Here is a 25,194-nt window from a genome sequence, read left to right on the forward strand (position 1 = left end):
GGAGGGCCGCAGTTTGACTACCCCTGCCGGGAGAGACGGATTAATGGCCACACTTCTGAGATTGATTAAAGAGGCTTTAGCTGGGATTATGCGATCATGGCAGATCAGGAGAGATTGGCAATCAACCGAGGGAGGGAAAAGGGAAGGGGGGACTCCTGGGGTTTTTCAGAGATAGCACCGGAGTCTCCCTTATAGGGGGAAATGAAGCCTTTGTGGAAGGGGAGAAACCACAAAATAGGATCAGGCGATGTGGCACCTAGGCCCGGCGTGACATCACCCTGTCACCATGGTAACTGTCAACGCGGAGAAAGGCCTGGGTGCGAGGTCTAGCCAGCACCCCCACAGCTTTGCCAAACTCCAGGTGGGGCCTGGAGACCTCCTGGAATGACAAATGACCACCGGATGATGGAAGTCAGTTCCCCTGGAGAAAATGGCTGTTCCGGAGGGAGACGAACCCCACCAGCCCCAGGCAGCACCCCCTCAGTCTCCAGGAATTTCCTGACCCAGAGCTGGCAGCCAGGCTGATATAGTGGTTAAGAGTGGTAGTTTCTAATCTGGCAAGTCAGGTTTGATTCCCTCTGTTCTCCTCCACATGCAGCCAACCAGGTGACCTTGGGCTACTCACAGTCCTGATAGTGCTGTTCTGACTGAGCACTCCTGTCAGAGCTCTCTCAGCCCTCCCTTCCCCACAGGGTGTCTGTTGTGGGGAGAAGAAGGGAAGGTGATTGTAAGCCGCTTTGGGACTCCTTCGGGCAGGAAAAACCAGGGTATAAAAGCCAACTCTTCTTCTACTCATCCAAATGAAGGGACATACTACTAGTAGCTCTTACTATACTGCTGCCTTGGGAATACAAACAGCTGGTTGCCATCAGGAGGTCCACCAGTGGGACCAGAACTCCAGAAGCTTTCTTGACATGAGAGTAAATAACAAAGGTAATCTGTTACATATTGATCTATACCAGGGGTAGTCAAACTGCGGCCCTCCAGATGTCCATGGACAACAATTCCCAGAAGCCCCTGCCAGCGAATGCTGGCAGGGGCTTCTGGGAATTGTTGTCCATGGACATCTGGAGGGCCGCAGTTTGACTACCCCTATACAACCAACAGATGTGAACTCATTTCTGGCTGGGGACAAATTTCAGCTGTTCTATCTGGAAAAAGTATCCTCCTTTTTCTCCACCTCCAAATATTTTCCAGGGCAGGTTTAAACTAAAAACTCTAAAAACTAGGGTTGATTATTTCCAGGTGGTGGTGGAAGACAGAGATCAGATCCCCTGGAGAAAATGGCTGCTCAAGAGGGAGGACTCTGTGTCATGGGACTCCACTGAAGCTCCTCCTCTCCACAAACTCCGCCCTCCTCTGGCTCCACACCCAAAATCCCAATGCATTTCCCAACTCCGAGCTGGCAGCCCTACTAAAAAGGCAGGAGATTGGCAACAACAGAACGATGCTGTGTGTTAGCCCCTTTCCTCTTTGGATGGGGGAATGCAGCGAACAATGTCCATTTACTGAAGCAAAACCTGACAGCGTAATTTTTCCGGCTGGTGAAATAGCACTGCCTCGTTGACAGCTCAGATCCCTGCCATAGGGGGCTTACAGTATGAATTTCAACACTGGGGGAGGTGAGTCAAAATCGTGGAGGAATACGACATCCCAAATCCTACGCCTTTAGGGCCACTTCGGCCTACGTCGGTCCGCTGAAGCCTTTCTCGCTTTCTCCTGTTGCCCATGGCAACCACTTGCAAAATCTTGGACAGCAGCGATGAAATCAGATGACAAAAATGCAGCAAAAAAAACTTTTAATGGCCTTGGGTACACACAGACACAATCTCTCGATACAGTTTGGGGGGCTTTTGCATGCAGAGTTACAGATATCGGACACTTAACGGCCTTCATGGGACCTGCTGGACCCTCATGATGTTGGTGTAGCCGGCCCCGGGTCTCCATCCGGTCACCACAATGACCACATCCTCGGACTGCAGGAACCCACGCACCCGACCTGTGAATACAGTAAAATAGAAAAAGAAGATTAATTTTGTCTACCCCGCTTTTCACTACCTGAAGGGGTCTCAGTGGCTTATAGTCACCTTCCTTTTCTCTCCCCATAACAGACATCCTGTGAGGTAGGTGGGGCTGAGAGAGCTCTTACAGAACTGCTCAGTGAGAGCAGCTCTAACAGGACTGTGACGAGCCCAAGGTCACCCAGCTGGCTTCATGTGGAGGAGTGGGGAATCAAACCCAGCTCTCCAGATTAGAGGCCGTCTCTCTTGACCACTATGCTAAAGCAAAAACAAACCCCAATAAAATAAATCACATCCCTCATGCTAAAAATTCATAAAACCCCATAAAACCCATCATCATCATCATCATTAACCACCTAGGGGCAAACATGCCCTCTCCAACTTATTCGGGTGCTCAGGGAATGCTTTGAAGGCCTGATTAGACCAACCTCACTTCTTTAGGATTGCCAGCTGTGGGTTGGGAAATTCATGGAGATTTTGGAGGCAGAGTCTGGGGAAGGCATGTTTTGGGGAGGGGAGGAAGCTCAGCGGGGTATAAAGCCGTAACGATGAGGAGAATTTCGGAAGCATCTCAAGGCACCCGATCTGGATTTACATGGCCCAGATGAGGAGAGAGTCAGAGTTGCTGCCAGATTGTTAGGACTCTACCTGTTGAACTGCTGCCCGTCATTCCTGCCACAGTTAACGAAACCAGGGCATCACCAGAATGCTGACAGCCCAGCAACTCACCTATCTCAATGGCAAACTGCACACGGCGGTCGACGTCGTCTGCCCAAACTTCCTGTTTCGCTTCACGCCAGAGGACCGGAAAGACGCCACGGTGTAGGTGCACCTGGCGGGCCACCTGCTCATTGCGGGTCACGGCCATGATTAGGGCACGGGGCCGGTAGCGAGACAGCAGCTGTGCGGATCTGGGTCGGGGGGAGAAAAATCAGGGTGAGAGGGGGAGTTAATCGACCAGGGGAAGGGCCTTTTCGGTTCTGGCCCCCGCCTGGTGGAATGAGCTCCCAGAGGAGCAGCGGGCCCTGCGGGATTTGCCATCCTTCCGCAGGGCCTGCAAAATGGAGCTCTCACGCCAGGCTTATGGTTGAGGCCAGCGCCTCCCCTTTTAAGATCACCCCCCCCCTCTACATCAGCAGTGACCCCCTCCCAGTGATCCCCCCCCTCTACATCAGCAGTGATCAGCAGTGGTCCACCGCCATCAGGTGGGGTGGGCTGGGTGGGCTGGGGATTGTTTTTATGTGTTTTATGTACTAGGGGTTTTATGGGGTTTTTACATGTTGTTACCCGCCGCGAGCCTCAGGGGAGCGGCGGAAAGAAATCCTATAATAATCATCATCATAATCATCATAATAATCATCATAATAATATTTAATATATTTTAAAGTTGCTATGATCATATATGAGCCTCTTGGGGCGCAGAGTGGTAAGGCAGCAGATATGCAGTCTGAAAGCTCTGCCCATGAGGCTGGGAGTTCGATCCCAGCAGCCGGCTCAAGGTTGACTCAGCCTTCCATCCTTCCGAGGTCGGTAAAACGAGTACCCAGCTTGCTGGGGGGTAAACGGTAGTGACTGGGGAAGGCACTGGCAAACCACCCTGTATTGAGTCTGCCATGAAAACGCTGGAGGGCGTCACCCCAAGGGTCAGACATGACTCGGTGCTTGCACAGGGGATACCTTTACCTTTACCTTTATGATCATATATGGTCATGTCAAACCCCCTTCCCGCTCTCAAAATGTCCAGGCCTGGAGGGTGTGGGGAGGGGCAATTGATCGCACCACTTCTAGGGTTTCTCAAAGCCTGAAGGGTGTTTCAGAGGTGGCAAAAAAGTAAAGAAAGACTGTGTTAGATGGTTAGCTCTCTCTTTCTAAATAAAACTCTTTTCTTCTTTTTGCAACCCGGTGCTCAGCTCCCTCTGCCTGTTCAAACTCCGCCACAGCACGATTGTGGCGGCACAATTCACAAGGGTCGTGTCTCCCAGGAGGGCCGCTTCACAGGCAGACTGGCAAAGGGGCGTCTCTCAGCTTTCGGAGCAGCCCCCTTCCTTACCTGCCAGATGTCGTGAGGACAATGATGGCGGCCGCGCAGCACTTGAAGGAGGCTTCCACAGCCCCGATAGCCGTCACCTCCGTGGGGTCTTGGGTCAGTGGGGTCAGGCGGCGTAGCTCCTGAAAGAGCTGGTGGTGGAACATGGCAGCTTCGGCTTCCCGGGCAATCTGTGGAGCAGAGGTTTGTCAAATAACATCCGGGAGAGACAGGGGTGCCAGCAACAGGTCAGGAAATTCCTTGATATTATGGGATAGAGCCAGTGGGGACCTCAACAGGTTATATATATGTTATATGTAACTTTTAATTGGGGTTTTTATGGGGATTTTATTGTGTTTTAACTATTTATGTTGTAAACCGCCCTGAGACCTATTGGGAGAAGGGCGGTCTAGAAATTAAATAATAATAATAATAATAATAATAATAATAATAATAATAATAATAATAATAATAATAATTATACTAGAGAGCCCATGCTCCAGAGCAGCCGCTTTCTCCAGGGAGATTGTTCTCTGTCATCTGGAGATGACTTGTAATTCCAGGAGATCTCCAGGTCCCACCCAGAGGTTGGCACCCCTATGTGTGGAGGGAGTGGGTAATGAGAAATTCTTCTTCTTTGTCTCTGATGACTCAGTGGTTGAGTCCATGGGCAAAGGGATACTGGGAAACAATATCAGCTAAAATGAGGTCATGGCTTACGTGTCCCATGAAGGCCACAAGCCATACCAAAAAGTTTCAGGTTGCTCTTTTAAAACTTATTATGGCAGCCAGGATAGCTTTTGCGACATTTGGGATATGAGATCTATTTCCAGTGGAGATCTTGGTGTAAACTGCACAGAGTTTTTATTCCAATCCCAGGTCGATTCAGTCCCTGCCGTCTACACAGAATGCGATTTCCGTTTGGATTTGAGGCGATTTAAATTTTCCTTCTGCAGCAAGAAGGATTGATCCAGAGTGACCCTACCTTTATTGTGCGATATCTTCGAGTGCGTTTAATGCTCAATATATTTTAAAATCGCATTATTTTGAATCTGGGCTCTCCTCCGTGGTAGAGAACCCATGATTGGCCACAGTGGTCATGTGACAAACTTGTCTTAAAGGAAAAGCTCCTAATTTCTCTCAACTTCTGTCTGTCTTGGATTTTTTTTCTGCCTTCTTCGATTCTCTCCCCCCCCCCTTTAAGAAAAGAAAGGATTTTTTCCTCCCTCCTCTGACTTCTTCGATCCTCCCCCACCTTCAAGAAAACAAAGTAAGAGTCTCCATTTGCCTCCCTAACCACATGCAGAAGACTTTCCTGTTTCAATGGGGGGGGGGGAGGAAGACTCAAGTTCAAATCGATCTGTATTCAACAGGATTGACAATGGAATAAACAAAGTAAGTGCAGACTCTGCCCTTGATACACACCGCATGCTGCATCTGCACGGCCTCCACAGGGTAGGCGCCCTTGGCCGTCTCCCCCGACAGCATGATACAGTCGGCTCCATCGAGGACGGCGTTGGCCACATCGCTGACTTCTGCCCTCGTTGGCCGGGGCTTTTTTACCATGCTCTCAAGCATCTGCAGGAACAGGAGGAACGGGAGAAGGATCCTGACTGAAGGCTCTTGCTAAAGCAGAAGGCTTTACTTCTGGAAAGATTGAGGAGGGTCACTGTGTTAGGCTGCCAGGAGCAGGAGAAAAGAGCCAAAGTCCAGCAGCAACTGCGAGACTAAGGAAATTGATGGCAGGGGAGGAGCTTTCGGGAGCCACTGCTCACCTCTTCAGATACATCCAGTAAGAGTCCAGCAGGGCTGTGAGGACTAATAAAATGTGAGGCAGGGAAGGAGCTTTTGTGGATGGCCTGTCTGTGAGATGGGATGCTGGATTAGATGGGATGCTGGATTTTCACAGTCAGAGTAGTTCAGCAGTGGAATGGGCTGCCTAAGGAGGTGGTGAGCTCCCCCTCACTGGCAGTCTTCAAGCAAAGGTTGGATACACACTTTTCTTGAATGCTTTAGGATGCTTAGGGCTGATCCTGCGTTGAGCAGGGGGTTGGACTAGATGGCCTGTGTGGCCCCTTCCAACTCTATGATGCTATGATTCTATGATTCTATGATCCTGCGTTGAGTAGGGGGTTGGATTAGATGGCCTGTGTGGCCCCTTCCAACTCTATGATTCTACGATTCTATGATCCTGCGTTGAGCAGGGGGTTGGACTAGATGGCCTGTGTGGCCCCTTCCAACTCTATGATTCTATGATTCTATGATTCTATGATTCTATGATTCTATGATTCTATGATTAGATGGACCACCAGTCTGACCCAGCAGGGCTCTTCTAAGGTTCTTAATGAGGGGCCTCGGCCTCCCTGCCCTGTTGCTGGCTCTCCAGAGGGACTGGCTGGCCCCTGTGTGAGGCAGGAGGCTGGACCTGATGGACTCCTGGTCTCATCCATCAGGGCTGTTTTTACATGCAACAGAAGAAGCAGTCCAAGCTATTCTCCCTTCCATTGGATAACCTTGGATGCTTCTTGCCTGTAAGGTCATGAAGCAGGTTCCAGATCAGGGCACCTCCAGGAGCTTACCTGGGTGGCACATATGACTGGTTTCCCAGCACGGTTACAGCGGCCGATCATCATCTTCTGAGCAAGGAAAACCTTCTCTCCAGGGATCTCAATGCCCAGGTCACCTCGGGCCACCATGATGCCATCGCTGGCCTTCAGGATTTCATCAAAGCTGATAGGAAGAAATAAGAGGTGCTAACAGGCCAAATAGAAGGGACAGGCAATGGGGGTGGATCCTACCCTGGCTCCGCTGGTGGACCTCCTAATGGCACCTGGGTCTTGGCCACTGTGGGACACAGAGTGTTGGGCTGGATGGACCATTGGCTCAATCCAGCATGGCCTCTCTGACATTCTTATGTCTGGGGCAGTGATGATCAATATTCTGGTGCTTGGGGGAGCCACAGTCGAAGAGTTTCTGGAGTTCTGGCCCCGCTAGTGAACCTCCTGATGGCCCCTGGGTCTTGGCCACTGTGTTGGACTGAAGGGGTCATTGCCCTGATCCAACATGGCTTCTCTTATGTTCTTGGTGCATAGGGGGGGGGCAAGAGTGGGAGGGCTTCTGGAGTTTGGGCCCTGCTGGTGGACCTCCTGAAGGTACCTGGGTTTTGGCTACTGTGTGATACTTCTAAGTCCAAGAAACAAAGTTCCATGAAATCAGGGCGGTGAAAAGGACCTGCACCTTTCCATCCCTCCCTCCCATTGAGGAGCTTGAGATGGTCCTCAGATGAACGCATGGAGCTGCTTTACTCTAAACCGGGCCATTGGCTTTCACATCACCTCCTGCCAGATCTTCCAACTGGAGATGCCGGGGCTTGAACCTGGGACCTTCTTAATGCTAAACGGTGCTACCACTGCACCATGGCTCCTCCCTCACTGGATCTTTGGGTGGGAGTGAGTGGAATGTCAAAAGATATCAAAATAGCCCTAGAAGGGGGACAGGAAAGGCCCCTCTCCACCACCCCATTCCCTGAGTGAAAGAGAAGGGGGCTGTTACTTTTTGACCCCCTCGTGGTTTTCGATCTTGCTGATGACCTTGATGCCGCGGCCCCCCTCTCCGAGCACCTGGCGGACCGCCGCCACGTCGCTAGCCTTGCGGATAAAGGAGGCGAAGACGATGTCGACACCGTGCTTCAGGCCGAACTGCAGGTCCTTCAGGTCCCGCTCGGACACCGCCGGCAGGTCCACTTGGGCACCGGGCAGGTTGACCCCTTTGCGGCTGCAGAGGATCCCGCCGTTCTCCACTTCTACCTTGCAGCCGTCGGGGCCTAGCATTTGGGAAGGAGAACGGGAAGAGAGGGATGTAAGTGCAGAAGGCGGGCAGGATGGAGTCATGTACCCCAGTCCCTGACCCGAGTTTCACCCGTTCCCTGAGAGTTTCCCCGGGCTGTTGCCATAAAACCGCCTTTAAAAAAAAACCCATGCCGCAGTACCATCGAGAGGCTTTTGTAGTGCTGGATGGTACCTCGCTACCATGGTTGAGAAACCGTGGTTACTCAGCTCTCCAAGGTCTCAGGCAGAGGTCTTTCATATCTCCATGGTCCTTTTTTAGCTGGAGGTATTGGGGATTGAACCTGGCACTTTCTGCACACAAAACGTTAGCAGTATCACTGAGTCACAGCCTAGAGGCCAGTAATGTCTGCTCAGACTGGCAGCAGCTGTCCAAAATCTCAGACAGAAGCTTTTCACATCACCTACTGCCTTTTCCATTGGAGATGCCAGGGATTGAACCTGGGACCTTCTGCATGGCAAGCAGAGGTTCTACCACTGAGCCACAGCCTCTGCCTGCACTGGGATTGGTATCTATACATTTTGGGGATGAAGCTAGAGAGTGACATGTCCATCAATGAGGTGACATGTCCAGCAATGAGGAAGGCCATGACAAGTCCATGGCTATAATTCTTTTTATTTTTAGTTGTGAATTTCCTGCATTCTGCAGAAGGTTGGACTAGATGACCCTGGAGGACTCTTCCAACTCTATGATTCTATTATTCTGTAGACCTTGTTGGCAGGGAATGTGTCATTCCTTTCATTCCTTTTTTTTGGCCCCGTTTTTAGAAATTGTTAAGCCAAAAGGAGAGGAATGCAGGCCAGAGACAACCCAAGGAACCATCAAGCAACTGAATGGGGAGACTTTCCTTACCAGCCGGGATTTTATGATCCTAGCCTGGTTGCCCAAAAATCAGAGTAACATTGAGATGTGGGGTGTGGAGGGGCAACTTGGTCTAGTGGTTAAGAGCGGTGGCCTCTAATCTGGAAAACTGGTTTGGATTCCCCACTCCTCTCCATGCAGCCAGCTGGGTGACCTTGGGCCAGTCCCAGTTCTCTGAGAGCTCTCTCAGCCCCACTTGCTTCAAAAGGGTGTCTGATATAGACCAATGCAGTTACCCATCTAGAATGATTGTCACAGTTGAGAGATGTTGGCTGGAAGGGGGGGGGGGGATTTAAACAGGGGTGCTGACCAAGGTACTGAAGTGTCAAGGGATGGTAGACTTGACCAGCAGGAAAAACTGGTTTACAGAAGGATTGGAAACAAGGAAGTTTCTGGCACGTAGATCAGTGCCATCCAATTACAACTAACCTACGGAAAACACAGCACTGGGATTTCAAGGCAAGTTAGAAGCAGAGCTTGTTTGCTGTTGCCTTCCACTGTAGGGTCATCACATCCAAGAACTGACCCTACTTAGCTTCCACCATATGACAACTCCAGCAAGGGGCTTCCAAGGCCAGTGAGAAGCCCATGGCCTTCCTCTGCAGAGTCTTCCTTGGTGGTCCCTCATCCAAGCATTGACCCTGCTTAGCTTCCACCATATAACAACTCCAGCAAGGAGCTTCCAAGGCAAGGGAGAAGCAGAGGTGATTGGCCATGGCCTTCCCATCCAAGTATCCACCCTGCTTCACATCCAATATTTAACAACCCCAGAAAAGGGCTTCCAAAGCAAGGGAGAAGCAGAGGTGGTTGGCCATTGCCTTTCTCTGCAGAGACCTCCTTGGTGGTCTCCCGTCCAAGCAGCAATGCTGCTTAGCTCTCAGGATGTGACCAGGGCCTAGTCTGCACACAACAGATAATGCACTTTCAATGCACTTCAGAAGTAGATTTTCCTGTTCCGCACAGGAAAATCCAGCTGCCAAAGCACATTGAAAGTGCATTATCCTATGAGTGCGGAATTGGCTCAGGTTAGGCTATACCATGCCCCCTTCCCTCCCAGTCCTTGAGAGCAGATGGCAACAAGGGACTCTGTTCCAGGAAGAGGGAAAAGATACCTACGGATTTCCTTGATCATTAAGGAGATGAGTCCATCGTCAATGAAGATCCGTCCGCCAACCTTGACCACCTTGGGCAGGTTGGCATAATCCACCCAGACCGTGTGCTGGTCGCAGCATTCTCGGAGTGCCGGGTCTGTGGTGACGATCAGCTGGGATCCCTTGATCAGCTCCACTTCCTTGTCTTCTCCCTGTAGATGCGAGTTCAAAATGTGAGCAACTGTTTCCTATCGTCAGGAATAAACAAAGGAAGGACGACTTTACACAGAGTGATTAAAATATGGAAGAGGAGATAGAGATGCCCACCGGAACAAACACAGGAACCGAAGAGGATTAGGCAGATTCATGGAGGATGAGTCGGTCAATGGCTACTAGTCATAGTGGAGGAGGGGAACCTCCACATTCCAAGGCACTAAACCTAGGAATCCCAGAGCCAGGAGGCAGCATCAGGAGAAGGCCTCAGTTTCGGGCCCTCAGTTTCTGGCAGGAGGCTGGACTGGAGGGACCCTCCCTGGTCTGACCCAGCAGGGCTCTCCTGTGTCCTTATGAGGGGAAGGCCTCGGCCTCCCTGCCCTGTTGCTGGCCCTGCAGAGGGACTGGCTGGCCCCTGGGTGAGGCAGGAGGCTGGACTGGAGGGACCCTCCCTGGTCTGACCCAGCAGGGCTCTCCTGTGTCCTTATGAGGGGAAGGCCTCGGCCTCCCTGCCCTGTTGCTGGCCCTGCAGAGGGACTGGCTGGCCCCTGGGTGAGGCAGGAGGCTGGACTGGAGGGACCCTCCCTGGCCTGACCCAGCAGGGCTCTCCTGTGTCCTTATGAGGGGAAGGCCTCGGCCTCCCTGCCCTGTTGCTGGCCCTGCAGAGGGACTGGCTGGCCCCTGCGTGAGGCAGGAGGCTGGACTGGAGGGACCCTCCCTGGTCTGACCCAGCAGGGCTCTCCTGTGTCCTTATGAGGGGAAGGCCTCGGCCTCCCTGCCCTGTTGCTGGCCCTGCAGAGGGACTGGCTGGCCCCTGGGTGAGGCAGGAGGCTGGACTGGAGGGACCCTCCCTGGTCTGACCCAGCAGGGCTCTCCTGTGTCCTTATGAGGGGAAGGCCTCGGCCTCCCTGCCCTGTTGCTGGCCCTGCAGAGGGACTGGCTGGCCCCTGGGTGAGGCAGGAGGCTGGACTGGAGGGACCCTCCCTGGCCTGACCCAGCAGGGCTCTCCTGTGTCCTTATGAGGGGAAGGCCTCGGCCTCCCTGCCCTGTTGCTGGCCCTGCAGAGGGACTGGCTGGCCCCTGCGTGAGGCAGGAGGCTGGACTGGAGGGACCCTCCCTGGTCTGACCCAGCAGGGCTCTCCTGTGTCCTTATGAGGGGAAGTCCTCGGCCTCCCTGCCCTGTTGCTGGCCCTGCAGAGGGACTGGCTGGCCCCTGCGTGAGGCAGGAGGCTGGACTGGAGGGACCCTCCCTGGTCTGACCCAGCAGGGCTCTCCTGTGTCCTTATGAGGGGAAGGCCTCGGCCTCCCTGCCCTGTTGCTGGCCCTGCAGAGGGACTGGCTGGCCCCTGCGTGAGGCAGGAGGCTGGACTGGAGGGACCCTCCCTGGTCTGACCCAGCAGGGCTCTCCTGTGTCCTTAGGAGGGGAAGGCCTCGGCCTCCCTGCCCTGTTGCTGGCCCTGCAGAGGGACTGGCTGGCCCCTGTGTGAGGCAGGAGGCTGGACTGGAGGGACCCTCCCTGGTCTGACCCAGCAGGGCTCTCCTGTGTCCTTATGAGGGGAAGTCCTCGGCCTCCCTGCCCTGTTGCTGGCCCTAAGATTGTTGTTAGTTATGAAGTTGTATCTGACCCATCGCGGCCCCCTGGACAATGATCCTCCAGGCCTTCCTGTCCCCTACCATTCCCCAGAGTCCATTTAAGTTTGCACTGACTGCTTCAGTGACTCCATCCAGCCACCTCATTCTCTGTCGTCCCCTTCTTCTTTTGTCCTCGATCGCTCCCAGCATTAGGCTCTTCTCCAGGGAGTCCTTCCTTCTCATGAGGTGGCCAAAGTATTTGATTTTCATCTTCAGGATCTGGCCTTCTAAGGAGCAGTCAGGGCTGATCTCCTCTAGGACTGACCGGTTTGTTCGCCTTGCAGTCCAAGGGACTCGCAAGAGTCTTCTCCAGCACCAGAGTTCAAAAGCCTCAATTCTTTGACGCTCGGCCTTCCTTATGGTCCAACTTTCACAGCCATACATTGCAACTGGGAAGACCATAGCCTTGACTAGACGCACTTTTGTTGCCCAACAAAAACTAAGATATTACAAGTTTATATGCAATTGCTTTCCAGCCCTTCTTGTCTTTAGGTGAGCCCACGATTTATATGACTGATACATTTTATATAGTTAAAGCAGCCAGGTTAGCTTAGGGGTGATAAGAAAATATCACATATTTGGTATTTATTAGAAATGAAGACCAACCCTGATTGAATGACAGGCCTCTTGAAAATGTTATATCAGAGAATCATAGAATCAAAGAGCTGGAAGGGGCCAAACAGGCCATCTAGTCCAACCCCCTGCTCAACGCAGGATCAGCCCTATGCATCCTAAAGCATCCAAGAAATACACACCAACATACTAGACATAACAGTAGATCAAACTCTAGATGAAATACAGCCTGAATTATCCTGATGTCATGTTCTGCAGCATGCCTTCCAGAAAAGACAAGCTCAGAGTAGAGTTCTGAATAGAAAACTCAGTAGTTTATGCAGTAGAGTACAAACAGCACCATAGGACTCCTGTGTTGCCGGAGACAAAGGCAATAGGAAACAAAAAGCCATTATGGAGGCAAATCCACCCCCTCCCATCTGTAAATAATTCAGGTTCCCACAGATGGCCCTTATCATCCAAAGAAAAAGAAGAGTTGGTTTTTATACCCCACTTTTCACTACCTGAAAGAGTCTCAAAGTAGTTTACAATTGCTTCCCCTTACTCTCCCCACAACAGACACTCAGTGAGACAGGTGAGGCTGAGAGAGCTCTGACAGGACTGCTTGCTCAGAACAGCACTATCAGGACTGTGACTAGCTCAAGGTCAACCAGCTGGCTACATGTGGAGGAGCAGGAAATGAAACCCAGTTTGATGGATTAGAAGCTGCGGTTCTTAACCACCACACCATGCTGGCTCTCTGTTGACAGCTAACACCTCCTGGCGGGAAGGAAGCAGCCAAAACAACCGAGGGCATGACAGGGAACCAGATGGCCCAGAGCAAGGGAACAGAAAGGTGGGGGGATGAGTCAAGTAACTTCAGAACAAGTCCCTGTGGTCAAGCAATTCATTGCAGGAGCCAGTAGCTACCTGACACCCGAGAATCTAAAACAGGGGTAGTCAAACTGCGGCCCTCCAGATGTCCATGGACTACAATTCCCAGGAGCCCCCTGCCAGCGTTCGCTGGCAGGGGGCTCCTGGGAATTGTAGTCCATGGACATCTGGAGGGCCGCAGTTTGACTACCCGTGATCTAAAACAAGCTTTGTAAACCAGAGTTCCATGAACCCGCCCCCCCAATGGCCAATGATGGGCCTAGAGGGGGTGGGAAGGGGAGGGGCCCCGGGTGGGCGTGTCCACAGCTCTGCTTCCCAACCCTATTCTGCATGATGGTGCCACTTCTGGGGATTTCTCAAAGCCTGGGGAATGTTTCAGGGGTTTCTCAATGGCAAAAAAAAGTTGCTAAAGTCTGATTTAAAGGTTAGAACTAAGGCCTTGAGTCTGATTCGGTCCCCAGTCTGGAGCCAGCGAAGAAAACCTGGCATGAGATGGTGTAACTGAATCGAGGAAGCCACAGCCCTCAGTTTGCAAAGGACATTTTGGAGGACTGATTCAGAAGTGGATTCGTGGGATTTAATGCGCATGCTCACATAACTGTCACTTGCATGCAAATGTGAGGCATCCTCTCGTTTTGGATGGCATAGTTGGGAAAGAAACTAGTCTTGCATTTAAGTCAGTACCGGATTTCAGTGTTTATGAAATTTCAACTTCCTCCCAGGGGGGAAAAGTATATCAGCACTTTTAGATATATTGCATCTCTTTACGCAGGTGCTTGACACAGCGGTTAAGCCAGCTTGGTGCAGCAGTTAAGAGCAGCGGCCTCTAATCTGGGGAGCCAGATTTGATTCCCCACTACTCCACATGCAGCCAGTTGGGCGACCTTGGGCTCGTCACAGTCCTGTTCTCACAGAGCAGTTCCCTCAGAGCTCTCTCAGCACCACCTACCTTGCAGGGTATCTGTTGTGGGGAGAGGAAGGGAAGGTGATTCTAAGCTGCTTTGAGACTCCTTCGGGTAGGGGGAAGCAGGGTATACAAAACCAACTCTTCTTTGTCTTTTTCTTCTTCTTTCCCCCCATCTTACCCCTCTGATCAGGCCAGTGCGGATCTCCGGGCCTTTGGTATCCAGTGCGATGGCCACAGGCCGGTAGAACACGGGGTTGGAGGCAAATCCTTTGGTGGCTGCCCGGATGTTGTCAATGGAGCCTGCATGGTACTGAAACAGAGACAAGCAGTTTGCATTCATACATAGGTCACTTTCCCTAATCTTACCCCTCTAAGTTTAGGGGAGCAGGAAAAAGGGGGTCTCCAGATGAGAAACCCTCTTAGACTCCTGCCCAGGATTCACTGGGGAGCTCGGGTTTGGCAGCTCTGGCTAAGGAAATTCCTGGAGATGTGAAGAGGGAAGCCACTTCAGCAGGACACAATGATATGGGGCCCACCCTTATATGCCGCTTTTAACTACCCAAAGGAGTCCCAAAGTGCCTTCCCTTTCCTCTCCCCATAACAGACACCCTGTGAGGGAGGAGAGGCTGAGAGAGCCCTAATATTTCTGCTCAGTGCCGTGGCGAGCCCAAGGTCACCCAAATGGCTGCATGTGGGGGAGCAGGGAATCAAACTTGGCTCGCCAGATTAGAAGTCTGCACTCCTAACCACTACACCCAGCTGGCAAAGATAGCATGATGTAGCAGATATGAGTGGCGGATTCTGATCTGAAGATCCGGGCTTGGTTTTTCACATGCAGCCAGCTGGGTGACCTTGGGGATTCACAGTCCTGATAGTTCTGTTCTCACAGAGCAGTTCTCTCAGAGCTCTCTCAGCCCCACCTACTTCACAGGGGAGAGGAAGGGAAAGATGTTTGGGATTCCTTCGAGGAGTGAAAAGCAGGGTATAAATAACCAGCTCTTCTACTACAAAGCAGCCCTTTTCTCCAGGGAAACTGATCTCTATGATCTCTATGGTCTGGAGATCAGTTAAAAGAGCAGGAGATTTCCAGGCCCTACCTGGAGGCTATGTCATAAGGGCTCTTAAGCATCAATAGAGAGCCTCTTGTGGTGAAGGGTGGTAAGGCAGCAGACATGCAGTCTGAAACTGTCTGCCCATGAAGCTGGTTCGATCCCAGCAGCCGGCTCAAGGTTGATTCAGCCTTCCATCCTTCCGAGGTCGGTCAAATGAGTACCCAGCTTGCTGGGGAGTAAACAGTAATGACTGGGAAAGGCACTGGCAAACCACCCCGTATTGAGTCTGCCATGAAGACGCTGGAGGGCGTCACCCCAAGGGTCAGACATGACTCAGTGCTTGCACAGGGGATACCTTTACCTTTTAAGCCTCAATAAAAATGCTTCCAAAAGTGCAAAATTTAGTCCTACTGTAGAAGTCACCCTGAGAAACGGGGGACTATCACATCCTCCCTTAGACATTAATTAGACCTAAGCAACTGGACTTTTGCCTGAAAATTTATAATATGGTCTGGTTATTACTTACGATTGTCTTAATGGTGGTTTATATATAATGATTTGCTCTTTTGGCAGCATTATTCACTGAGGCTTAAGAGCCACTATTCACACAGCCCCTTTCTCGCTGGAGCTTTCCATTCACTGTGGACCCCAGTATTTGTTTGTTGTATCCCACCTGGAGGTTGGCAGCTGTGAACCAACGCACCAATGCTCAGGTCTGACAAATCCCAACAGTGGAGCGCAAGGAAGGTCAGATTGGCTAGTGACTGTGCCGTCAAAATTCTCCATCCGTTCCTATGAACATATGAAGCTGTTTTATACAATCAGACAGCCCAAGTCCATTTAGCTCAGTATTAAAGGTCTCAGACAGAGCATTACCACCTCCATACCAGAGTTTATTTGGGTAGTGATGCCAGAACTTGAAGCTGGGACTTCCTACATGCAAAGCAAATGCTCTGTCTCTAAGCAATGACCTCGTTCCATACAAGAACTGAATACAGGAAGCGGTTTCATAACAAGCCAGATCACTGGTCCATTTAGCTCAACGTGACTTCCTGGGACCAGCAGTGGCTCTCAGGTGAAGACGGGGCTTTCCTAACATTCACCACCTGTGATCGTGTACCTGGAGATTCCAGGGATTGGACCTGAGACCCTCCTCATTCAAAAGCGTCCTTCCCAGCTAAGCTTCTAGTGGAGAGTGGCTCTCCGGCAAGGATCTCCGAGATTCATCAGCAGGAGATCCCGGGGATTGAACCTGAAATCTTCTGCATGCTCCACCGTGAAGTCACCGCCCATTCCCGTTTGTCCATTATTCACAGGAGCCCCAGGAGAAAGAGACTTCCACCAGCCCTCAAGTCCCCTTGTCTCCCAAGATGCCTCTCTGTACCTCGTGGGAGCCGTGCGAGAAATTCAACCTCGCGATGTTCATCCCAGCTTTGATCATCTCCCGCAGCCTTTCCACCGAACGGGAAGCAGGACCTGCAGCGGGGTTCAGAAGCAAATCCGTACATCTCTCATGATCTTCCTAGGACTGAGCCAGGGAGGCCGGTTGACAAAACGAGGCACGAGATAGAGAAAGTACAGAACAAAGTACTTTTTCCCCCTTTCTCTCAACACAAGAACCAGGAAATTAAGGAGCGGGAGGCTTAGAACAGATCGAAGGAAGGACTTCTTCAGCCAAAGGGTTATGAACATGTGGAATTCCCTGCTGCAAGACGTCGTGGCGGTGACAAGCATAGACAGCTCCAGGAGGGAACTGGAGAAACATCTGGAGCAGAGGTTCATCAGTGGCTCTTGGCCACAAGGTACAGGTGGAACTTCTTGGCTGGCCTGGTTGGCCCCATTCCACCGTCATCAGATCCTTGGTGGGAAAAGGTTCTCAAGGCCGGTGAGAAGCAGAGGTGGTTTGCAGTCTTCCTTGGACGTCCCCTACTCATGTCCCCACCCTTCAGGCAGCGGCTGGACAGATGCTTCTCCTGGATGCTTGAGGCTGATCCTGCATTGAGCAGGGGGTGGGACCAGATGGACTGTAGGGCTCCTTCCAACTCTAGGATTCTAGGAACCTGATGCCTGAACATGGGCCTTCGTCAATGACCCCTGAAGTGGGGTGGTTGACAGGGCCCAAGATTTCTGGTGAAGCTCACTGTCACTGACCTCCACCCTCACACCTCTTGGCAGCATGCCTGGACACCGGAGGGCACGAGACCACTCTAAGTGTGTCCAGTTATTCTCTCCTTGGATGGGAGGCCTCTCATTGTCTTCACCTGGGAGCTGCCCTTTGACTCCCTCTCTTCACATGGCCTTCCATGGCAACATATGTCTCTGCAGGACTCTCATACTCTTGCACACATGATGCTGGACAAGCTGGCCATTTGCGATATGGAACATATTCTTTAGACTTCTCTGTCTCTCTGTCTGCCTTTCACTGTCTCTCTCTCTGTCTCCCTCCCTCCCCCTCTCTCTCTCTCTCTCTCTCTCTCTCTCTCTCTCTCCCTCCCCCCTTTGGACTGCAAGCTGACTGGGAACCAGATCTCCTTAAATGTTAAATTCCCCTTTTCCGCAATATACTTCTTGGACAATTTATTTTCTGCTCTCATTATAGAATCATAGAATCACAGAGTCATACCTGCCGCCTAACCCTATTAAATCCATGGGTTCAGCGAGACTCTGCTCCAAACAACCCGTAACTTTATTGGAACAAGAAAACATTGAAGTCCAAGAGCCAGAACTGTTGAATTTCTATACATTTTGGAGCCTCTTGCAAAGACACTCCATTAGCTGTTATCAGAGGCCTGTGATTGGCCCATAAAGTCTGTCCAATGATTGGCTAAAACCCCAGGACTGGTGAATCCCTAGCAAGGGTTGAGGATTCCAGTTTCAGCTCCCAAGCCTCAGGTCTCCATGTGTCCACAGGCATAGCCTCCCTCCCCCTGCTCAATCCTAAAGCATCCAGGATCAGCTTCTGTCCAGCTGCTGCTTGAAGACTGCCAGTGAGGGGGGAGCACACCCCCTCCTTAAACAGCCCATCTCACTGCTGAACTAGTAGGACTGTGAAACTCTTTTTCCTGATATTTAGCCGGTACTGTTCTCCATGTACTTTAAACCCATTCCTTTGGGTCCTCTCCTCTGCTGCCAACAGGAACCTTTCCCTGCCCTCCTCCAAGGAACAGCCTTTCAGATCTTTCAAGAGAGCCATCCTGTCCCCTCTCAGCCTCCTCTTCTCCAGGCTGGACATTCCCAAGACTCTCAGCCTTCCCTCACAGAGATTGGTCCCCAGGCCCTGGATCACCCTCGTCACTCTCCTCTGCCCCCTCTCCATTTTGTCCACATCCTTTTTGAAGCATCACGTTTCTAGGATGGGGCAAGCGCCGCTCTATTCCCCAAAGATCCCAGCACCCCTCCTCTGCCAGCTGCCTGTGCCCGTGCACTCAGCTGTCCAGAGTCACAAAGGAAGGGCATGTGGGTGGGGGCACTCCTGGGGAGCCATAGCAGCCACACACCCAGCTGTGCACACCGGGACAGGAAGGCCCAGACGGGCGGGCATACGGCAGGTGGAGGGGGACAAGGGAAGATGCAAGGGAAGCCGTGGCCGGCAATGACTTCCCAGGGCCACCCAGGTCCTAGAACTGTCCCTGACCCTGGCAAAGGCCCCCTTTCTCCACCATGCACCCCCATGGCCCTTTAAAAGCAGTCATTCCGTAGCACAGGGGTAGTCAACCTGTGGTCCTCCAGATGTTCATGGACTACAATTCCCATGAGCCCCTGCCAGCGTTTGCTGGCAGGGGCTCATGAGAATTGTAGTCCATGAACATCTGGAGGACCACAGGTTGACTACCCCTGCCGTAGGACACATGGTGAGGAAATAGGAGGGCTGGTTCCCTGGCCCCGTCCTCTCTCAGCTGTTCACTACAGGATCGACAAGGGGCAGCATGGCCTCAGCCCCCCCCCCTTCTCCCCACCCCGGCCCACCTGCCCAGGGACTGACCGATGGTGCAGACGATGCCGGTGCTGCGGGCCATGATGGGCTCCGAGTCGATGTCCAGAAGGCACAAGTGCTCCAGGAAGGTGTCGGCCATGGAGGCCGGCAGCTGCTGCCTCTGGAAGAAGGCCGTGCCCAGCTCCTGGGTGAGGGCAGCCATGTCGTCCGCTGGGGAAACAAAAGGAGCACTGTTAGGGGTCAGACACAGCTCTGCCGCAGTTACGGCACGGTGCCTGTGCTCGGCACCGAGGAATCCCGGCACCAGCTCATGACCGGAGCGTGGGCTCCCTCCCCTTCCCCAGATGCCCAGCCCACCACCCGGTCCCTGCAGCGTGCGCCATGCGGTAACGCACTTTCCATCCTGCCACTCCTGTTTCCCAGAGTTGCTCTCCAGCAGTGACTGTGGCTCAGATGGACTCTGGCCCCAGGGCTGGGCCTTGCCCGGCCTCTCTGCTGGGTTAAAAAGTTACCAGCTGGATTCTAATGCCACACGACATCTGCCTGGAAACGCTCTGGGGCTGTCGCACGAGGCCGTGGCTGGCGGAGCGAGGGTCACGCCTGAAGATTGCCCAGATCTCTACGGTTTTGATGGACACGCGTCACGCTGGGCCGGAGGCCGCTTGGTAGGGTGACCAGCTCTGGGTGGGGAAATCCCTGGAGATTTTGGGGGCCAAACCAGGAATTTGTAGGATTTGGGGCCATGGGGGACTTCAGTGGAATATAATGCAAGGGAGTCCATCCGTTCATGGCAGCCATTTTCTTTAGGGGAACTGATCTCTGTCGTCTGGAGATCAGCTATAATTCCAGAAGAAGAAGAAGAAGAAGAAGAAGAAGAAGAAGAAGAAGAAGAAGAAGAAGAAGAAGAAGAAGAAGAAGAAGAAGAAGAAGAAGAAGAAGAAGAAGAAGAAGAAGAAGAAGAAGAAGAAGAAGAAGAAGAAGAAGAAGAAGAAGAAGAGTTGGTTCTTATATGCCGCTTTTCTCTACCCGAAGGAGGCTCAAAGTGGCTTACAGTCGCCTTCCCATTCCTCTCCCCACAACAGACACCCTGAGAGAGCCCTGATATTCCTGCTCGGTCAGAACAGATTTATCAGTGCCGTGGCGAGCCCAAGGTCACCCAGCTGGCTGCATGTGGGGGAGTGCAGAATCGAACCCGGCTCGCCAGATTGGAAGTCTGCACTCCTAACCACTACACCAAACTGGCTCTGGAAGAAGAGGAAGAGGAAGAGGAAGAGGAAGAGGAAGAGGAAGAGGAAGAGGAAGAATTGCTTTAATGCCCTGCTTACAATCTCCTTCCCTTCCTCTCCCCACAACCAAGGTCAGTGGGGTTGAGAGAGCCCTAACGTTGCTGCTCTGTGAGAACAGCAATATCAGGGCTGTGACTAGTCTAAGGTCGCCCAGCTGGTTGCATGTGGAGGAGCTGGGAATCGAACCCAGATTGCCAGATTAGAAGCCACCGTTCTTAACCACTACACCAAACTGACTATTCTACCCAGGGACTAGGGATGCCCGTCTTCTAGTGGGACCTGGGGATCCCCTGGTTTTACAGTTCCTCTCCTGGTGACAGTGAACAGTTTCCCTGGGAAACGGGGCTGCAATGCAAGGCGGACCCCATAGTATTATACTCCATTGAGCTCCCTCCCTGCCCCAAATCCTGCACATCCCTGGCTCTACCACCCAAATCTACAGGTGTGTCCCAATCCTTTTAAACTTGGTTTTCAATATTATTATGATTCCTGTTTTTAGGGTGGAGGGTTTAGGCTAGGACCCAGGTTCAGTGCTGCTATGGAACTTGCTGGGCGATCTGGGGTCAACTTCTCTCTCTGTGTGTCTCTCAGCCCAACCTACCTCACAGGGGTGTCGTGAGATTTTCCTTTTTCTTTGGTATGGCATATGTGTTGCATAACCAGGAGATCCTAGTAGCCAGGCAAGAGAAATTTGGATGTGGTTTGCTCTTGCCTGAGTGGGGGGGGGGACCTAGCCGGGGGGGGGGAGACAGGAACAGCAACCCTGCACCGAGATCAGGGACGTCTCTGAAGGTCTCCCATACATGTTCTAATCATGGCTGCTCCTGCTTAGCTTTTCAGGTCTGACAAGTTCGAACTAGCCGTGGCTGTGAGGCTGCATCTGAAGAGCTTGCAGATCTACCCTTTGACAGGAGGGGAGACGACTGAAGAAACAAGGACAAACAGGGAAACAAGAGCTGACATCCTACAATCGGGATGAAGAAGAAGAGTTGGGTTCAATCCCCCGCTTTTCACTGCCCGAAGGAGTCTCAAAGCGGCTGACCACCGCCTTCCCTTCCTCTCCCCACAACAGACACCCTGGGAGGTAGGTGAGGCTGAGGGAGCCCTGACAGAACTGCTCTGTGAGAACAGCTCTAACAGGACTGTGACTAGCCCAAGGTCACCTAGCTGGCTGCATGTGGAGGAGCGGGGAATCAAACCCGGTTTGCCAGATTGGAAGCTGCCGCTCTTAACTACGCTGGCTCTCTGGAATGTGAGCCCAGACTGGTGGCGTGCCCAGAAAATCCGGCATGAGAGCGGTCAGCTTTTCTCCCTGAACCATTTTCCCTCTTCCTCCTTCTGCGTTCTCTTCATCGAGGCAGATTCGCCTGTGCGAGGGCAGGCCGAGGGCGGCTAGTCGGGCGGCTGGTCTCTCCTCCTGACACTGTAGCCAGCCGCTGTCCCCTCCTGCCTCCCCCCCCAGGAAACACCCCCCTTGCCACAGTGCCCCGGGCTCAGTGGGGGCAGAGGGTCCCCCATCATCCACCCACCTTCTTTCTGCTGGGCTCCCTTCGCTGCTTTTTCTGGCCTGGGCGGCTCCAGGAAGCGAGGGGCGAGGCTGTGGCGCAGACGGGCCCTGGGCCAGCCCCGTTCAGCCACCGCTCAGGGCTAAGGGCCGCACCCTTCCCTTCCGCTCCCTGGTTCCCCACGCTGGCCTCACATTCCTGCCTCATTGTGGCTGACGTTCCCCAAAGATTCTCAGTGCCTCCGGCAGAGGCAAAACCTCCTGTTCCCCTGGCTTTAGAAAGCAGGGAATCCGTCTTGCTCTCTCTTTTTTTCATCCCTCATCTGGCTTTTTTCGAGATTTACACTTCACTTTTCTCCCCACTGCTGGGGATGCCAGCCTCCAGGCGGGACCTGGGGATCCCCTGGAATTATCACTCATCTCCAAGTGACAAGAGATCAGTTTTCCTGGAGAAAGGGGCTGCATTAGAGGCATGCACCCCCGCCCTGAGGTCCCCCCCTGCCCCAAATACCATCCTCCCCAGCTCCATCCCCCAAGTCTCCTGGTAGTTCCTAACCCAAAGCTGGCAGCCCTACCCAGCGCATATGATGACCTTATTTTGTTTTACAACAACCTTGTAAGGTAGGGTTGTTGTTGTTTTGTGTCATGGTGAAAAGTGGGGACCTCTGATCTGTACAGCCAGATTTGATTTCCCGCTCCTCCACCTGCAGCCAACCGGCTGACCTTGGGCTAGTCACAGGGCTGTTCTCATAGAATAGTTCTCTCAGAGCTCTCTCAGCTCCACCTCCCTCACGAGGTGTCTGTTGTGGGGAGAAGGAAGGGAAGACGATTGAAAGCTGCTTTGAGACACCTTCAGGTAGTGAATGACAGGTTATGAAAACCAACTCTTCTTCTTCATTCTGCCTCCAAACGTCCTTTGCCTAGCTGCCAGATAATTCTCAGAGCTCCGGGTTGTGCTGCACCAGGCCTATGATAACTGGGACCCAAAGTGACTTAGATCATTCTCCATTTTTTCCTCACAACAGCCCTGCAAGGTAGGTCTGGCTGAGAGATCACAGTGGGCCCAAGGTCCCCCCCAGCCAGCTTCCGTGGGATGAGTAGGGATTCGAACCTTGGCCTTCCAGATACTGGTCCGATGCTCTTAGCCGCTGCGCCTTGCATGAATACGAATCTGAACTTTTTTTTCTTTCTTTCCCATAGTTGATCACTGAGAACAATTGCTGAAAAGCTTTCATGGAGTCAGCTGAGAAACTCCGGGGGATATGCTGAAAAGAAAGCTGGGAAGATATCTCACGGCGATCGTAAATTATCTTGTTCCGTTGCCTAGAGGAAACACACCGGACGCAACTGAACGGAGATAGCCGTGAAAGCAGACAGATAAAGCTGCTGGAGTCAAGGACTGCTTTAAACAAAACAGAGAGAGAGAGAGAGAGAGAGAGAGAGAGAGAGAGAGAGAGAGAGAGAGAGAGAGAGAGAGAGAGAGAGAGAAGAGGACTTTGAAAAATCACTTATGTCTTTTTGATTTAAAGCCTAAACAATCGAATTGAGTTAAAATTTAAACGTTAAAAGGCATTGGTTGCAGCATTTACCAGAAGAAAGGACAAAGAGTAACTCAGGGAATCAATTCAAGTGGGTAGCCATGTTGGTCTGAATTATCACAACAAAATCAGAGTCCAGGAGCACCTTTAAGACCAACAAAGATTTATTCAAGGTGTGAGCTTTCGAGTGCTTGCACTCGAAAGCTCACGCCTTGAATAAATCTTTGTTGGTCTTAAAGGTGCTCCTGGACTCTGATTTTGTCAGGGAATCAAATCTGGCTGTACAGATTAGAGGCCGCCACTTTTCACCACTACACAAAAAAAAATGACAACAACCCTACCGCACAAGGTTGTTGTAAAAATTTAGCCTAGCAGCTGAATTCCCTGCTGAGGTCCCTCCCCAAACTCCCCTCTCCCTGTTCCACCAACAAGTCTCTAGGTATTTCCAAGCCCAGAGTTGGCAACCCAAGCCACCAAGCCACAGCCACTTCCGAAAGAACTCTACAGTGTGCAGCTGGCCAATTGGCACTGCTAGCCTGGGAGATTCATGCTGCTAGCCTGGGAGATTCATGCTGCTAGCTTTCAACTGCTAGCCTGGGAGATTCATGCTGTTGCCAGCGTATGAGAGAAAATAGATTCAGGTGGGCAGCTGCATTGGCCTGCAGCATTAGAGCAAAGTTTGAGTCCAGAGATACCTTTAAAGCCAAAAAAAAATTAATTCTGGGTAGAAGCTTCTCTGAGTGAATGATGTCACCCATGGTTCCGCGCCTGATAACACAGAAAATTCTGGATTCTCCAACATTTCTTGTATTTATTTATTTACTTTATTTATGCCATGCCTTCATCCCCCTAAATACATCATTCTCCTTTCCTCCACTTTATAAAAACGTAAGAACATAAGAGAAGCCATGCTGGATCAGGCCGACGGCCCATCCAGACCAACACTCTGTGTCACACTGGGGCCGAAACCCAGGGACCATCAGGAGGTCCACCAGCGGGGCCGGAACTCCAGAAGCCCTCCCACTGTTTTCCCCAAGCACCAAGAAGACAGAGCGTCACTGCCCCAGATATAAGACATAAGAGAAGCCCTGTTGGATCAGGCCAATGGCCCATCCAGTCCAACACTCTGGGTCCCTCAGTGGTTAAAACCGAGGGGTCATCAGGAGGTCCACCAGCAGGGCCAGAATTCTGGAAGCCCTTCCACGGTGACCCCCCAAGCAACAAGAAGACAGAGCACCCCTGCTCCAGACAGAATGTTTCCATTATAAATTTTGGCTACTTGCCCACAACAGCAACCCTGTGAGGCAGGACATTAATGACACCTTTATCCAGTCTTGGGTATATTTAATGCTCAGTTACTTTGGCATCTTGACTCTAATTGGCCCCTCCTGGCACCCCCCTCCTCACCGGTTACCTGCATGTAATGGGGTCTAAATGAGTAAATAAATAGGAGGAAAGTGAGAGAATCCAGGGGTGTTGAGGCACACTTCCTTTTCACCAAGGGGCTTAATTTGAGGACTCTTCCAGAACCTCTGTTCCTCCTTGTTTTGGGGAAGAGAAGGTTAAAGGACTCTCAGCTCCACAGCTCTTCATATTTATTTCTGGGGACCTGTCTGAACAAGAAAGCATTTGCAAACTCAGCCACAAGGGGTCAGTGTGGCACAGCGCCATGGTAGTGCAGCCACCAGAATGCCAAAACCATGAATTTGCTTGGGTGGGGTCAGGAGGAATCTTCCGGCCCAGCAGTGTTCAGGTGTCTTGAATGAGACTGTCGCTCCGTGAAGTCTCATCAGTGGAGCAAGTTGATCGATTCCCACTGTGTCCCCCAGACAGAATT

At 52.0% G+C, this 25,194-nt stretch overlaps 1 protein-coding gene and 1 non-coding gene across 3 annotated transcripts; both read right to left on the reverse strand.

Annotated features, from left to right (window-relative positions):
* Nucleotides 1–1,782: 1,782 nt before the first annotated feature.
* PKLR (pyruvate kinase L/R) lies at nt 1,783–22,003 on the reverse strand. 2 transcript variants are annotated; one of them, XM_077322567.1, is made up of 11 exons: nt 21,845–22,003; nt 19,078–19,239; nt 16,480–16,571; nt 14,222–14,353; nt 9,871–10,057; nt 7,600–7,870; nt 6,627–6,777; nt 5,473–5,625; nt 4,072–4,238; nt 2,751–2,932; nt 1,783–1,999 (listed from the first exon to the last, which is right to left on the reverse strand). In XM_077322567.1, exons 2-11 carry the CDS (start codon nt 19,229–19,231, stop codon nt 1,893–1,895), a joined length of 1,596 nt encoding a protein of 531 aa, XP_077178682.1. In that variant the 5' UTR covers nt 19,232–19,239; nt 21,845–22,003; the 3' UTR covers nt 1,783–1,892. The 2 variants fall into 2 exon arrangements, with proteins under 2 accessions (XP_077178682.1, XP_077178671.1); XM_077322556.1 differs by lacking the exon at nt 21,845–22,003 and adding an exon at nt 19,425–19,489.
* TRNAG-GCC (transfer RNA glycine (anticodon GCC)) lies at nt 8,313–8,381 on the reverse strand. Its single transcript has one exon. It is a non-coding gene; the product is annotated as a tRNA-Gly (tRNA).
* Nucleotides 22,004–25,194: the final 3,191 nt, after the last annotated feature.

This window comes from Paroedura picta, chromosome 1 (genome assembly GCF_049243985.1).
Source record: "Paroedura picta isolate Pp20150507F chromosome 1, Ppicta_v3.0, whole genome shotgun sequence".
Classification (NCBI taxonomy): domain Eukaryota; kingdom Metazoa; phylum Chordata; class Lepidosauria; order Squamata; family Gekkonidae; genus Paroedura; species Paroedura picta.